Source organism: Myiozetetes cayanensis, unplaced genomic scaffold (genome assembly GCF_022539395.1).
Source record: "Myiozetetes cayanensis isolate MyiCay16 unplaced genomic scaffold, myiCay2020 scf6-25, whole genome shotgun sequence".
NCBI lineage: Eukaryota > Metazoa > Chordata > Aves > Passeriformes > Tyrannidae > Myiozetetes > Myiozetetes cayanensis.
In genome coordinates this window covers 13,358,002-13,374,790 of record NW_026087853.1, presented here as the reverse complement: position 1 = coordinate 13,374,790, position 16,789 = coordinate 13,358,002, and the positions used below count along the sequence as shown (strand labels likewise).

Below are 16,789 nucleotides of genomic sequence, written 5' to 3'. Positions count from 1 at the left end.
TAAGAAAGATGGATGGATTTCCAGTTATCATTACCTGTTGGTACCTTCTTTTAGTGAATGATAATCCAACATAATTGTTGAAATTGTAAAATTTATATCTAATTCTACATAGTATTTTTTGTGAGATGTATAACACTATTAAGGTACTGCCTGAATATAAGCAAAGTATTTTAGTTCATTTAAAAAAACCTGTAAAATGACACCGTGGTCTGAATGTACATTTATTCTCATTGATTTAATTTTAACAGCATAACTAGGCAACCACGTGACAACCAAAAATGAGTAATTTATGGTATTCACTGTTAGGTGGGTCATTTCTTTAAAAAAATAAGATCACTGTAGCCATTTCCTTAAAGCTTCATCTTGATTGGAAGTAAGCTTTTATTTTCACTTGGCTTATGTAAATAAAAATTTAAAACCACCATCTAAATATTCCTTATGGCAAAAAATCTCATTTCTCAAGTTTTGTCTCGTGTTTGCTTTTTAACAGTGTGGAGATGGACTGTTAGTGTTTTTTAGAAATTTACATGAGACTTGTGAGTCACAGTCAAAAACTCCAAAGTAAGGAGTAAAAACTTTAGAAGGAGAGATTGGGGAAACCTAAATCCAGGCTAAGCCAATTTTTACATTTTATCTTTTGTAAATTATACGCAGGCTGACTGGTAACTCTCCTAAGGCACATGATGTACAACATTTGAATATTCCATGAGGAATTTTTCTAGCCTTGCAGTACAGCCTTAAATATTTTTGGAAAATGTGAAATAGAGTTAATTCTAAAAGCGTGTTTCATAGTTAGATAACAGACCTGTTTCTTGACTCATATTCTTTACGTAAGCGTATTTTTAATGTGATCAGTGGGAAAGCACACAACTTTAGGAGACTGATATTAACAAATTTTTCTGCATCCTTTCTTCAGGGTTGCTGTAAAATAAATATGTGTTGTTGTGACTAAACTAAAGAATGTTTCACCTTGCTATCTTACTGTCATTTTTTAGGTTGCTAAGCTTTTAAATTCTGATGTGTATACAATACATAAAGAACTGGTTGCGTTATTACAGGATGAGTCACTGGAGGTAATACATTTTTATTGGAACTTTCTTTTCCTTGTTACATTTGAGGCAGATTATCTTCATGTTTAATAACTCTGCTGTAAGACAGTAGAGTAACAATTTGAAATGATCAAAAGCTTTTACTTTTGTTTCACAGACGCTGTATAAAGACGACAGCCTTCTGTGAATAAAAAGGAGGAAAATAGGGAGATGTTTGAATTTAGTAGACCCACACTGAATTTATTAGCTTTTAAAATATTAATTCTAAATAGTTTTAATTGCTGTATTATTTATTACCTTACAAACTCTGGAAAGTTTTGGTTTTCGTACTGTATTAAAGTAATAGTTGATAGTATTCAAGGTTTTTGCTTTGTTTTATTTTCATTCTCCAATGGAAAAGGAGATGAAGAGAGTTGTGTGTGATTCAAAGATCAAGATTTATAAGAAAGAGTTTTGGCCTAAGGCAACCTGCATAAGACATGAATCACTTAGCTATATTGCAGTCAACATAGTGAGACTGTGCTAGATTGAAAAAAGACAAATATTTATGAAAAAGCACCATTTCCTCTGATACTGGTTACTCCAATACTTGACCTTTTTTGTTTTCTATGAGGAGCTTTGCATATGGCATGGAAAAATGAGTTCTGTATTCAGGTGCTCCTTTTTCTTTCAGTACCTTTTGTTAGATGTATTCAAGGAAATTAAAAGTGTTCATAGAATATCTACTTACAATTTATGAAATTCTGACCGATATTAGAAGATTTCTCAAGATGAACACCTGAAAGTTGAGACTTTAAAGCAGCTGGTGATTTTGAAAAATTCCTTGTTTTGATCCCTGTATGTTTATTATATGAATAATAACAAATATTTTGAACTTTATCATATATACATTATGAATTGTTGCAAAGAATGTTTAATTCATACTTTTCTAGTCAAGTTCCAAGTCTCACAACATTTGAAAGGAAGGTTAGTCTGTTAATGTAAGCTATATATTCTGTTTTTTCAATCAACTGCATTTTTTCTTAACACAGGAAAAATGGCTTTAAGATTACAAACATAAAAAAGGATGTTTTTGTTGAGGCTCTTAACTACTGCTGAAATATAGCTCTTTCTTAAGGATTACTCTTCATGCTAAAATACTGTATGCTGTGGATAGTCTAGAAAATTGTCTGATCACATAAACCAAAACTGAGACCTGTAGTACTTATATTACTTACTATATTAAAATAACAGTTTTAAATCTCAGTCCTCATCAATGCAACGGCAGTACTTCTCCTTTTTGTTTTTTTTTTTTCAACATGAGAGAGCAGTAACATAAGAGATGTCAGCAGGGATATGGTGGTGAGAATTAAAAATGGATTCGGGTTAATTTACAGACATCTTTCATGCAGCCTTTCTTTAAATAGGTGTTAGATGCCCTAGTAGGTCACCTTCCTGAAATCCTTGAACTAATGGCTAACAGAGGAGAAAACAATGGATCAGAAAGCAAGGTGGGTATTCTCATGGTGGGTTTTTTTTATTGCCTTTCTAAATGAAGGTAATAGCAAAGTTTAGATACATTTGATATGAAGAGGCTTTCATGAGTAGTTTCTGCTTTGGAGAAATATGAAGTTTTTGTTGGTTTTTTGTGGGTTTTTTTTTGATTGATGACTTTATAAACTGTACAATTAAAAAGCAGTATTGAAAGATAAGACTTAATGTAAAAATGAACAGTTTATCCATGTACTTTTTCTAATTAACCACACTTAAGTGAAAACAAAACTTAGTTTCATGCTGAAGGAGTGATAGCTAATACTGAATTTCAAATCCTTTTATATTGATGTGTTAACTGCCCATGGTTGCCATTTTCAGGCACAACTTCTGCTAGAAAGAACTCTGTTTCATGAAGCAAAGGCATTGAATTAGGATTTAAGAGATCTGTATTCAGCTCCCAACTTTTCTAATTTAATCACATGTGGCTCTGGATGATGGTTTATTCTGTGACTCCTCACCTGTAAGGTGGAACAGAAAAGAAAATTTCTTGCTTCAAGATGCTGTTTTGAGCATACTTCCTCAGCATATGGATAAATTGAGATATTGCAACAGTATAAGCACCAAATCCATTTTTTTTCTTGTATGAACAGAAGTTGGGAATGTAGTTTAAGATTTGAATTTGTCAGATGTTTACAGCTGTAGATATATATAACATACAGCAAATGCAATGTCAAGTGTGGCAGTCTATTTAATTTTTCTTAGTGCTAAAGAGAATTTAGGTTGGCTAATGTAATTATTTACCTTCTAATGAGAAAAGGTGTATAATTCCTACTAAAATTATATTGGGAAGAGAAAACAATAACTTCAGAGATTAGGAGGATAGAAGAAAAATGGGTTTAATTTGGTTTGAGAAAGAGAAGACTGAGGATAGTTGGTGTAATGGTCTTCATATGTGTAAAAGGGTATTACAAAGAGAATAGTGCTTAGTTTTGCTTTGTCAGGAGAGGGGTTGGAGATGAAAATGTGTTTGTTAAGTACTGGAATAGCTTTTGGACTACTTAAGTGGAATTTACTGCTTAAACCTTCATTACATTTTGTTACTTTTTTTTTAAGAACAAGTTAAACTAGTATCTACTGGAAATGGTCACAGTTGATCCTGTCTGAGCAGAAGTTAATTGACCTCTTAAAATCTCTTCACTTCTTATATTGTTGTGATGCGCTTTTTAAGCATAGTAACATGATACAAAGCTAGACAATGTAAAATTAATGTCTGCATTTCTGTTTCTAGTTACTCTCTATTCCTGACTTGATTCCTGCATTAACAACAGCAGAACAGAGAGCAGCAACTTCATTAAAATGGAGAACTCACGAGAAGTTACTACAAAAATATGCATGTCTCCCTCATATCATATCAAGTGATCAGATTTATTACCGTTTTCTTCACAGAATGTTGACAATCATTTTGACAAATGTGAGCCCACCTGTCACTTTCTCATTGTTTTTTATTAGTTTATGCTAGTTAGAACAATGACCACCAGATATTTGCTGTGTAGTACTTCATATGTTATATTGATCTTAAAGTACTATTTTTCATTGCATATGGTTTATCAAACTGTGTTTTTTAATAAAGTCTGAATTTACTCTGAAAACTTCCTGCTATCTGAGGAGCAAAATTTGGATTGACAGTTTGTTGTGGTTTGCCTCCTACCCTTTTTTCCTTTCCTTGTGCTCATTATCAGTTTATTTCTAGTTAAATCCAAACTTTTTCCTCTGAGATATGCCTTCTTTATCCTGATTCCATACAGTACTTTATATTGAGTTTGTTCTTTATGAAAGAACACTGTATTCCTAAAATAAATGGTCATTTAGAGCTACTAGTCTGAAATTTTACTGAGTTAATTCAAAAATAAAACTGTCTTTTAAGTTTTATTTTCTGACATCTGCAATACAGAAGGTGCTTATGAAACAGTTGAATATACAACTTGGACAGAAGAAATAAAGAAGTAGATGTCACATGAATTGGCTGAACTTCCTTATTCTCCCTGACATTATGAGAATTATTTCAAAATCTATAAAGTTAGGCTACTTTTTAGCTTTTTTTTTTTGTACTTCTAGAATTTTTTATATGTTTTGAATCATACTCTTTCAAATATGAGTAATTGTGTTCCCTTTATTTCTTTCAAGAATGTCCTGCCAGTCCAAAAAGCAGCTGCTCGAACTCTCTGCGTTTATTTGCGTTACAATCGCAAACAAGAACAGAGGCATGAGGTTATTCAGAAACTGATTGAACGTAAGATAATTTTTCCTTGATTACTTAGAGATGCACGTTAGTTTTGACTGCAGATCTATTTTTAGTTATATTTATTCAGTGAAATTTCCTTCTGTCACTGGAGGGATTACACTTGGAAGACATTCAGTTGCTCATATTATCACCAGGCAAAATGTACTGTGCATATGTGAGGACTGTATCTGAAGCTGATGTAAAGGGATTGGGAAAGAGGCATTGTAGGAAATTGATAATATACTCAGAACCCTCCAACCCTACTTCTTGTACCCTGAATTGCTAAGCTGTAGGTGTACCAATATACAAAGAAGAATTCCTCTATAAAAGTAAAATTGTCTAGAGGCTTCAGCATAAGAAGTGCTGAATAAATCTCAGAAATTAATGTAGTTAGTCATCTTAAGTTGACTTTTTGGTGTATGCTATGGGTTTTAAAGATAGGTTAGAAGTTTTAACAGTTACCATTAGCATTCCTTAATGCTATTAGTAATTTTGATATACCCGTGACATAGTTTGAAAGGCATACAGGTCTTTCTTTGTTTAACACAGTAGCTAGGTCAATTGCTATTTTTACTTTTTCAAGTCTAACTGACAGAAATGGCCATTGAATTCAGAATGTTAGTTTTTCACTAAAAGAGAGTTGAGGTAGGCTGAGAAGTTGTGCCTTTTGATGTGCATGTTTGTTATCTTCGAGTCAAAGGTTAACCTGTGAAATGTTTTCTATCTGACACTGAAAAATTGGTAGATAATATCTGTGGATTTTTATTTTTCAGAACTGGGCCAAGGAAAAAGTTACTGGAACAGACTTCGTTTTTTAGATACTTGTGAATTCATTATGGAACTGTTTTCAAAATCATTCTTTTGTAAATACTTCTTTTTACCTGTGCTTGAACTTACACATGATCCAGTGGCAAATGTGAGGTATGAAGAATACATAGCAGTGTACAGGAAAAAAAAAAGCTTTAAATAATACATTAAGAAATACTGTTAGAGGGTTTATGACTTGTTTAAATAATGGGACTTGAGGGAAAAAGTAAAGATCCTTCAGGATGACTGGTATTAAAGGTGTAAGGGAGTATGGGAATGATGTTAGAAAACCACAGAAGCAGATTAGTCTGAGTGTTTGGGGGACTGATCAAAAGCCTTAGGGTTTGGGAGTGAAGGGAGCAATGAGACAGAGGAAGCAGCGATAGATCAAAAGAAATGCTGATTCATGGGTGTAGGGAGAGAACATAACTTCAGTCTCCATTGGTTTCCATGCATTTCACTGTCACTATATGCAAAGTGAAACACTCAAGAAATTCTTTCAGTGGTGTGAGTTTAACAAGTTATAACAGGTTTTACCTTATGTAAAAGAGTATCTACTTCGTTAATAAAGAAAATTGAAAAAGAATAGAGTAATATAATGGAAATTAGGATGTTATTCATATTTATATGGTGTTTTTTTCTGTTATTTTTGTAGTAATTTTTTCCCTTGTTTTCTAAACATATAGGGACCTGGCAGTTATTACCATTAAGAAAATAGATCTTTTTTTTTTTTTGTCACATATTTTATGTGATTTTATGCTTTTAATCTTGTTTCTGACATGTCATTCATGTTGTCATCATTAACATATCTGAACATCTAATAATAGTGCACAGATTTACATAAGCATAATTTGCACATACATGTGTGCATTCATTGAGCTTCACTGCATACCGTGTATTACCAAGTGAAACTGTTTAAATAGACACTCTCTTGGTATAACCACGACATCTAAACTCAGCAGGATCCCAAAAATTAAGCCATTTATTGCACATAGCTTAACATTTGTGTCTCATGTCATTAAGAGAATTATATTAAAACAATAAACCAAATTTTTATATAATCTGAAGTAGCTTAGTGCTTTTAACAAATATTTTAATTAAAAGCTCTATTGATTCAATATAAAAATTTAATGGAAACTTGAAGCAACTTGCAATCCCTTAGCTGACATTAAAATTCATTTTGTCATAAGTATTTTCTGGATTTTTCTCTAACTCCTTTTACAAAAGGAGTAGTCTGCAGTGGAGTGAAGTTTAGAGGTTAGTCATAGTTGTTAGCTAATGGTTTTAAAACAAACTTAGGGAGATATTCTGGCTTTCTAGTGTGGTGTAACTCTGTAATGGGAAATAGTGAAAGTTGAAATGTTGTGAAGGTATAAAAACGGTAAGATGAATTAATGTAAGAAATCTTTTTGAATGTTTATGATCACAAAGTTACCGTCTCTGGCACAGGAATGTTTCTGATCAGAAGACAGTGGACTCTTGAGAACAGCAGAGCATCCTGCCATGTATTTTTCTTGTACCAGCTCCCTCAGCACCCTCGAGTGGATTCTAAACCGTCCCATAGATTTGCATGTCTAAGTGGTGTAGCAGGTCACTGACCATTTCCCCTTGGATTATGGGGGCTTCATTCTGCTCCCCATTCCTGTCTTCCAGCTTAGGGGGTTGAGTTCCCCGAGGGCAGTTTCAGTCCTTAGGACAGGACAGTCATAGTTAAATTCACCTAAGTACTTCATGCCATACAGATTCAAAGCAGGCGAAGTTGAGCTTCACAGGGGCGCTCTACTGTCAGATAAAATGTATCCACAGTGTGTGTGAGCAGCAATGTATTAAGTTTGAAGTTTCTCTTCTTTGTTATTTTATATGAATACTTTTTCTCTCTGAATTTACTGTATTTAAAATTATTTCCTCAGTCAGTAGAGCAGCTTGCAGCTTCTTACCCACTTTGTCCACCCCTTCCATTGCCTTGAGGGATGCTTTTTGGGCCTTTTTCTAGGCTGATTAAACTCACTAAGCCATCAGAAAACTGTTCAGTTTTTCTACCCTCTCCCTCTCAAGTAAGTTAGTCTCCTGTTAGATTAGTCAGTTGAAGGTATAGCTGACTGAGCTGATGAAAGGTCCAGTCAGAAGCAGAACCAACACAAGCAGAGGCAACCTCTAGATAGAAACAGGAGGACAGGGTAGGGGAAAGAAGGGCTTCCTCTTTTTAGGACCCAGTTAATAGTTAAATCCTTTTAATCTGTTCAATACATCTTCATCCTTGCAGTTGTATGGAATTGCGGTAACATGATTTTAGGTGAGATTTGGGTTTCTTTGTCACAATGGACCAGATTTCCAGGTTATTTAGGTAACTGATTAATTAGGTGTGTAGAACATTCAGGAAATCCAGAGGTCTGCTTATTTTTCTAGATTAAAAAAAAAAACCCAACCAAAGACATTATGGACTTCAAGATAGAGGACTGTAGTCCTGGTCTGTGGTGAAGTTTTTGAAAATACTACAGTATGTCTGGAAACAACACATAAGCAACAATCAATTCTGAAAAATAAGAGCTATTAAATATTTTGTGTCAAGTGCTAGCATGCAATACGTTGAGAAATGAATAATATTTATTAAACATCTGCATCAAAAAGAGAATATTTACTTTTTTTTATTATTTTGGTAGAATGAAGCTATGCTATTTGTTGCCAAAAGTTAAATCTACTCTGAAGATTCCCACTGATAAACATTTACTTCAGCAGTTGGAATTATGTATAAGGAAACTTCTGTGTCAAGAGAAAGACAAAGATGTCTTGACTATTGTAAAAAGAGTAAGCATTTCTCTTTTCCAGCAGCGTTTTGTCTTGGGGGTAATCATTAAAAGTTAAGATGAATAGCGTTATGCTTTTTTTTGATTTCTTAATGTAAGAACAGGAGATTAAAAAATTCTACTGTCTATTATGAAATTTTGAACAATTAAACGATGATGTGGTATAGTACATTCTGTGAAATTTAGTAGCTTTGGTGTTTCCTTGGTTACTTACATTGCAGTTATTTTCTAGTAACTGAGATTCAGGATTTTGGCTCAATGACCATTTATGAAGAAATAGCAGATGACTAGAGACAGGATTAAATGTTGATCCTAGTAAAACTGATTGGGTCTTTGAGATAGTGATATCTTGTTAATCTATATTATACAGTATACAGGTAAAGCATTGCAGGATTTTGAAAAGTTACAAATGTCTTTGTAATGTGAATATTCATAAAAAGTACATCTTTAAGGAATGCCCATACACTCAAATTTAGAAACCATGAAGTGAAATAGCTAAAGTAGGTGGCTTCCTTACAGGGCCAGTCTGCAGCAGAGATTGGGTAAACACCTGCATGGAGCCTTCTGAGTTATTCACAGATTCCTGAGTTGTTCTTTTTCAGTTTAGTTTCCTAAGCCTGTGCTCTAACCATTTGTGCTTCAGTGCTTGAGTATATTTTGAGTTTCATATAGATATTGTATAATTTTATTCATTGTGAGTCTCAGCAGGGCTCTGGGAATACACTCTGACAGTATTTAACTGCATTGTAGCACAAAAATAAAAGCATAGGCTTCAAATATTTAAGAAGAAAAGACATTTTTTTTCTTTGAAAGCATGACATGCTCTTGAGTAATAGTAAATAATGTTTTAATTTTCTTTATAGACAGTGTTAGAATTGGACAGAATGGAGATCTCTGTAGATTCTGTAAGTACTTACTAACTTTAATACTTACCAACTACTTTAAATTTCCATTTTCATATAGTGATTTTTTTTATTTTTATTGATTTTATTTTGAAGTTTCAGAAAAGATTTTATGAAAATGATTTATTGGATCAAGAAAAAGAGAGACAAGAGCATCTCCTTTTGGAAATGGTATATTTTATCAGTACACTGTCATTTGTTTAACAGATTGTAGCTAAATATTAATGAAGCAATAATTTTAAGGTAGGGGAAATTAATACTAAGGAGAGACCTGGTAGTTTCACAATCTGTATGTGGTTTCATTTTACACTTTACAATAAGATTAAGTCCTTCAAAGTAACATATAACATCCTTTTATAACATCCTTTTCTTTACTGGCTAAATTCTGCTGTATCAATTAGAAAGGCAAACTGGAGTTTCTTGAAAAATACCATGCATAACATAATAAACTGATACTGGAACACCTCAGAATTCACATACAGCTTCCCTAGGCAAAGAAATTAATGTCCTAACTTCTTTAGTCCCAAGGAGGCTGAAGGAAGCTCTGTCTGTTGCAGGCTTTCTAGTTAGCCAGAAAAAAAAAGAAAAGCAAAAGCTGCAGTAGGGACTTCACTACATAGTTTACATCTTCACCACGTACTACATTTTCGCAGAGCCAGGATTAGATTACTGCAGTCCTCTGTGTCCTCTGTTCTGCTGCCTCCTCTCTAGCCCGAGGTGGGAGAAGCTAAGAAGCTGATAGGATTTAGAAGATCCTGAATTTCCTTAACATGGTTCCTTTGACCTGTAGTAAATGAACTTCTCTGTAGAGAACCAGAACAGATTCAAGACTGCCCAAACAATGTAATTGTTTCGTACATTTGTGGTCCACTTTGATTTCAGTAGGTCCTGCTGATCTTCTCTTGGACAGCTGATTTACTCAGTAAATATATCTGACTTATGTACTTCCTGCCTCCTCCCGTTATCTCCAGACAATAGTTCAACCTCATTCTCAGGACCTGCATACACATATTCAAAGTCTTGAACTTAGCTTTAGCAGTCTTCAGGTGGATACAGCAAATACTTTTACAGTGAAAGCATTTGTGGTGGTGGAAAATAGCCTCTGGTGTGCTCTGTGTTACTGTGTATTGTATGATAACACTGATTTTCACACTGTTTCTACAGCTACGCTTTAAAAGATCACCTGAATTCCTATGATATAGTCCACTGATAGGGGCAAACCTTCTGTATCACAAAGGCCTCATTAAGCATTGTCTGTGACAGGCATGCTTTTGGGGGACGTGAGGTGCACACAGCAAATTGCGACATGTTGCAGTCCTGAACAGATGAAGAGCCCACTTAAATGTATCTGACTGCTAAAGATTTAATACTGAATATGTTAATAAATTTCCTTAATTTTAGTAGACTTTGTAGAAACTCTATTGTAGAAACCTTGACTGGAATTAATTACCTCTTCTTTTTTTTTATTAACTTGGGTAGTAATTAGAGTGACATGAAAAAAAATGGAGTAGAACTATTATGGTTCACTTAACACTTTTTATTTATGAAGATGATACAGAAAACAAGCTAATATTTTATAGTTTTTTGAAGCTGGAGTGATATCTATTCACCAAATGGAAGATAATTCAAAGGCTAGCTAATACTACAGAGGGGCAAATTAATTCCATGAACCTGAACAATTTTACATAGCTGATTTTGTTTTGCATAAAGATATACCAACTGCACATGTTAGTTTCAGACCTTTATAATGTTTGAGTAGATGACACACCGTAGCATTTGAGAAAAACATTTTCACTGAATTGTATTTTCATTGAATTAAAAATATTGCCAGTTCTAATTTCAGTGTATTTGTGTAACAGAAAATTATTCCATTGCCAGCTGACAATTTCTGTATCTTTTTAAATATAAAGAAACCCAAAGGCCAGGCATTATTTTAATAATAAGTTATAGATTTGAACTTCAACTCTCTTTTTATAGAGTGTGATTTTTATGAGATATGTAGCCTGATTTCATTCTGTACTGTTTAATTGGTTCTCTGGATATTCACAGGGGTTGTACTACTAGTAGGAGAGAATGAACTGTTATCTCAGTGATTTGGAAGCAATCCCTTGTTGAAACACAATTTATTTATTTTTTCCTGAGTAATATTCAAGAAAATTATTCATTTTTTTAGGAACAATTAGAAAAAGAGAAGCAGCAAACTGAAAAAAGATCTACAAATATTAATGATAAAATATTTGAAAAGAAGCGTAAGTTTATTTATTTGTGTATATATTGTTCGTGCATGCCTTACTCTTCTACAAAAGTAGTAGAGAAAGGAGGAGAAATGAGATGCTTTATACCCTACACAGAGTTTAGGGAAGTGGCAATAAAATTTGCTTCGATATATTTCTAAAGTTATTTATGAAAACTGGCCGCATTATATATTATATATTATATATAATAATATGTATATTATTTTGGCTTTATTAATATAATACATTACAATTTTAATTCTCTGTTATTTTTCATTTTGGCATGTAAGGCAAGGACTCTTCTGTGGTATTTCTGAAGTGTTAGTAGCGCTGGGTTTGATATTTATTACTGTTTGTCCTGGAACTGTGATATGTTACGTCCTCTCTTTTATATAAATCTAAGTCTTAAGACAGAAGTGATTATACTGGACTTTTTTTTTTGTAGGTAGAGACAGTAAAGCATCATCAGTGTTGGCAAAAAGTATCAATCTCTCTGTTCCGGGAAGCTCTTCTGGTACATCAGCAGGTTAGAACTGTTTTATAAACTGTCCTAGAATGCTTTGATCTCATATCAGCAGATCAAACCTAAAGCTGCTGTGGACAACTGTGGACCAAAGTTTCACCTACTATACAAAGGAAAACATTCCACTCCTAGAAGTGAATGTGTTTTCTGTGGGGTTTAAGGTTTTTTTCATTCCTTAGTGTATAAATAGTGACCCAGGGTGTTTTTTTCATTATTAAAGTATTTAATTCCATTTCTTCAGCTACTATGGGTTGACAGAAAATTATATGTAAAAGTGTTCTTAATTATTGAGGAAATGCAATGATATTCATATTAAAAAGTATTTGCTCTTACTAATTTTAGGCAAAGAAGAAAAAAAATCCAAGTTGGTTCGAAGCCAGTCTTTCAGTACTCAAGCACTGCATCCAAAATACAGCAACATAGACAAGTGTCCTAAGTATCTTTATTATCTTCATTGCTTACCTTATAGGCAACTGTTTACTAATAGAAAGCTGTTACGAAATTATATGCACATGAATCTATGAAAGTAATGATGTGCTCCCTGAATTGTGATCTAAATTTTCAACTTTCTCTTTAATTGATTAGCTGAGGGAAGAAATACCATCTAAGGCATGCTGAAGACTACAAAGTTTTGTGAATTCTTTTGAAGTTAATATATTATTGTCACCTTCTGTCATATATTAAAAATAATTTTCAGTATGAACCGCTAAATCTAATTTTCTACATTATTGAAGAGATTTCAGCATAACTTCCTCATTTAATTTCTTCATATAAACTCAGAAATGTCCTCCAAGATTATTAAACAGCAGTATGATAGAAGTGAGAGGAGCACTTTCTGAAATAAGCAATTTGGTTTTGTTTTGTTTGTTTTTGAAGTAAAAGTTCTGCTACAAGATATACATCTTCAATATCAGGAATTGGAAAAAGCTGTATGTTATCCTTTAGTGGTAAGTAGGTTATTGTATTATATTTTACTTTAGTTTTTTGTGTGGATGTTGAATATGTAGGCCCATTAAACAGGCATATTTTAAGATGTCATTCTACTAAAGACAGCAGAATATAGATATCCAATACACTTGAACATTTAAGTGGTAGTGTAGTTAGTGTGTTTTTCAGGTTCTTCTCTTTCTTTTCTTAAAAATTTACTTAAGATTGCATTTAAAAGTAGTAAAAATAAAATGAGTGTCATGACCCAGTTGGAATTTTGGATATCATAAAAAGATCAGTTTTGCAGTTCTCCCCCACCTATTTTACATAAGAAAAAGGAGTATTACATAAAATTGCTACTGAATTGAGAAAGAGAAACTGCTGTTTGCACTTCTTTCCACTAGAAGTTGAAGAGTTTGGATGATAAAAGATAAGACTGAGATGAATGACTTCGTAGAGGAACCTGTCTTTCCATTCACTACCAATGGCCACTAGACAATTAAATTATATTAAATAGCTACATTTTTAGCAGCTAAAGATTGGCCAAATAAATCCTACTATTTTCATGTATTAAATGTATTAATATTTTCTTAAAAAATATGTATTCTCGTTATTTATTAGGGTTTTTTCTTTTTTCATAAAAATACTTGAAGAAATGTTAAGTTGAAACCATTCCCATCAAATTTTGGATTAGTGCCATAGGAAATATGCCACTATTACCATGGGAAAAAACCAACTCATTCTGTTTACTCTGTGTGTATTTTTTTCCACCAAAATTCTTTGTCTTAGCTGCAACTCTTTATTTCAGATGATTCATTCCGGGCTCTTTCTACTGGTAGTAGTGGGAATGCTGCCTTCCTTTCTAGTCCTTCTTCTCACAACTTATTTAGCTCAGCTGACCAAAAGAACAATGGAAATAAGGAGAGTCAGTCCCGAAGGATGAGCATGTAAGTGGTTAATGAGAGGTTAAACCAAACTTACGGGGAACATTTTCAAAGGGAATTCAAAGGAGCTGTGTAAAATTCAGCCTATATTTATGATACCTCTGCACACAGATTTTGAAATACTAAAATAGCAGGGTAGAAATGTGATGTGTGCAATTATAAGTGTTTCTAAGATGGCATTACCTTCTAATTAGTCTTTCACATTGTTTCTCTTGCACATGTTTGCATTCAGCTGCTAGATTATGGGGAGGGTAGAATGGGACAAAGTGAAGGTTAGTGCCTTTGATATATAATAATTACAGTCACGGTGATTTAGCTGCCTGTAATTGGAGAAATAGAATATAAGTATTTTTAGACTACTTAATTTTTCATTATCCTTCTTTTTATGTGCTTATATAGTTTATCATTATGTAACCATTTAATGATGAATCTTGAGACTTACAATGAACTGGTACTGCTACTTGTTATTAATGCTGCCTTCTTTGCCTTACCTTAGATAATTTAGCCATTTAGATAAATCAAAAATTCAGTGCTAGGCATCTACCCTAGGCTGGTTCTCTCTAAACAGCAGCCTAAACTGTTCAATATTTTGCAAGAACAAAATCAAGAATGTATTTGTTTGCTCCTCTGATAAAACTGTAAGTCTTAGAAGATCACTGTGACACATACTTAGTCAAATCTCTGTAATCTCTGGCAGGAAATTCCCTGCAGATTCCTTTTACACTGTAATTTGTAGGTCTAAATTACTGCCATTGGAGTAATTGTAATTTTGGGTGCTCAAACTTAGACTTTTCTTTGCTAGCAGAGATTTTCATTTGTAGCCAAGGCAGAATGGAGAAGGGAAATGAGCCAGGTGTAGCAAGAAAGCAAGGCTGTTTAGAAAAGTAGTCTTGTGGAATAGAAGCCAAGATAGAAAAGAGGAAACACCTTACACTGCTTTGCCAGATATAAAGAGGAAAAAATAGTGTTATCTCTTGAATGGTCTTTTCTGGTGAATTAAGTATCAATATAAATATATATTTCCACTTCAGTATTTTCACATTCCTTTAAGAAAGCAAACCAAAACATCCCCCCAACTTTACTCACAATTTTAAGTTTATACAATTCGTAAATTGTAAAATAAAGCACTCAAAATTTGAACAAACATGAAAAGAAGTTCTCTGAACAGCATTCATTTGTCTACTTGTATACTTGCATACTTGATGTATGCTGGAGTTTTACCATCTTCACTGTACAAGACAATTTTTTTCTGGAATGAAGTCAAGCTTGTGTAGTCACGTATTGTTTTTAAAATTGCCTTTCTCGGTAGAAAAGGTTGGAAGGTAAGTAGTGAATGAAGATGGACTGTTTGTGTTAAGTGGTTTCACAGTAATTGTACCTTAAGGTGTCAAATCACAGTGCCCTTTCTCTCTGTCTTTGCCAGTGTCTAATGCCTTCATCTTAATAATACCCACAGTACTTCAGACTTTTTATAGGTGACCATTAGGTGGTCACTTATTTCAAAGTGCATTATTTCAAACTTAACAGTTAGATTAGTAGATATGCTGACATTTTCAGATGTCTATAAAGTAAATGGGACATGTATCTTGAGAATGTAAAATGTCACAGAGTGCTACGTAGTTTCAAAAATTAGATGTGCTCAAAACCTCATTTTCTTTCACTATATACCTCTGTCCCCTTGCTTTAAAACCAGAAAATAAGTTTAAATGTGATTTTTTTTTTTTTAGCAATCATTGTAGGAATTCCAATTACTCATATGTCTCACAAGGATTTGGGGAAACTAAATGTGTTAATATTCACAAAGCAGTTAGATGCCAAGGTTAATTAAACATATTTTTTACATCATGTAAAACTTTTCCAGATTTCAAAGGTTTTTGTATCTGTCACTTAAAAGAAAACCAATATCTTTTGCTTGAATACAAAGGGACAGAAAAAGGCTCACACAGGGCAGTTTACACCTTTGTCTTCAGGCAGGAGAGTGGAATGTAAGAGACTCGCCCAGCTTCAAGTCTCAAGGTACCCTTCCCACATGAATTCCTTAACAGCAGAGTATTTGAAAGTTTGTATCTGATCAAACACAAAGATCTGGATGCTTTCCCTGGTTCAGAAAGTCTCTAAACTGCATGGTATCAGATGCCAATAGGATATACTAGGGGAAGACAAACGTTTTTGGAGAAAGAAGAGGAGGCTTAGGATGGCCTACATTTAGTTCTGAATAAGAGTTTTTCTTGAGGGAAAACACATCTCTCAAGTTGATATAATGTCTGCTGAGCTGTAGATTAATTTTCTCCTTTGTAATCTGGCCCAATACTTAATTATTTTTATAAGAAAGTGGAGCAGCTCTATAAGGAGGTATTAAGAGATACAGATAAAGGAATGTTGGGCAGTAAATGCGTTCATTTGCATAACCTCATTAACCACAAAAATCTTTGAGTGTACCTTTTAACTTTCTTTTGTTCAGAAAGTCAGTCCTGGTGCTAAATATACACATACTAAAATAAATAAACTCAAACATACCAGTTTCAAGGAAACATTATTTTCCAAGTTGAAGGATGGATAAAACTGATATCCAAATATATAAGCAGTTGATGGAAATGACTCTGAGAGGAGAATCTGAAAATTGTATAATGAGAAGTACAATAGAATAGGTGCTCATGAATGAGTGTCACTTTCAGTGAACTCACTCAGGGAGAAAACTTTGAGAAAATAATAATCGAGTATATATTTAGACTGCATCGTCATGTAATTTACATATGTGCTGGTTAAACTTTGCACTGACCATCTCATCCTAATTCTGGCAAATCCTAACTTTGGGTTTGCTGGCTCTGCAAGCTGAATAAGAGAA

At 33.5% G+C, this 16,789-nt stretch overlaps 1 protein-coding gene across 5 annotated transcripts in view; it reads left to right on the top strand.

Annotated features, from left to right (window-relative positions):
- The window catches only part of PPP4R4 (protein phosphatase 4 regulatory subunit 4), a 68,594-nt gene that overhangs the window by 48,505 nt on the left and 3,300 nt on the right, over nucleotides 1–16,789 (top strand). For 3 of the 5 annotated variants that reach the window (XM_050337102.1, XM_050337105.1, XM_050337104.1), the window contains 13 exons: nucleotides 996–1,073; nucleotides 2,456–2,539; nucleotides 3,811–3,993; nucleotides 4,707–4,812; nucleotides 5,577–5,724; nucleotides 8,271–8,415; nucleotides 9,278–9,319; nucleotides 9,413–9,487; nucleotides 11,490–11,565; nucleotides 11,996–12,076; nucleotides 12,416–12,509; nucleotides 12,950–13,020; nucleotides 13,809–13,947. In XM_050337102.1, the coding sequence (XP_050193059.1) occupies nucleotides 996–1,073; nucleotides 2,456–2,539; nucleotides 3,811–3,993; nucleotides 4,707–4,812; nucleotides 5,577–5,724; nucleotides 8,271–8,415; nucleotides 9,278–9,319; nucleotides 9,413–9,487; nucleotides 11,490–11,565; nucleotides 11,996–12,076; nucleotides 12,416–12,509; nucleotides 12,950–13,020; nucleotides 13,809–13,947 (1,322 nt within the window). Of the gene's footprint in view, nucleotides 1–995; nucleotides 1,074–2,455; nucleotides 2,540–3,810; nucleotides 3,994–4,706; nucleotides 4,813–5,576; nucleotides 5,725–8,270; nucleotides 8,416–9,277; nucleotides 9,320–9,412; nucleotides 9,488–11,489; nucleotides 11,566–11,995; nucleotides 12,077–12,415; nucleotides 12,510–12,949; nucleotides 13,021–13,770; nucleotides 13,948–16,789 lie in introns of those variants that run through there. The other 2 variants (XM_050337106.1, XM_050337103.1) reach the window with 2 other exon arrangements.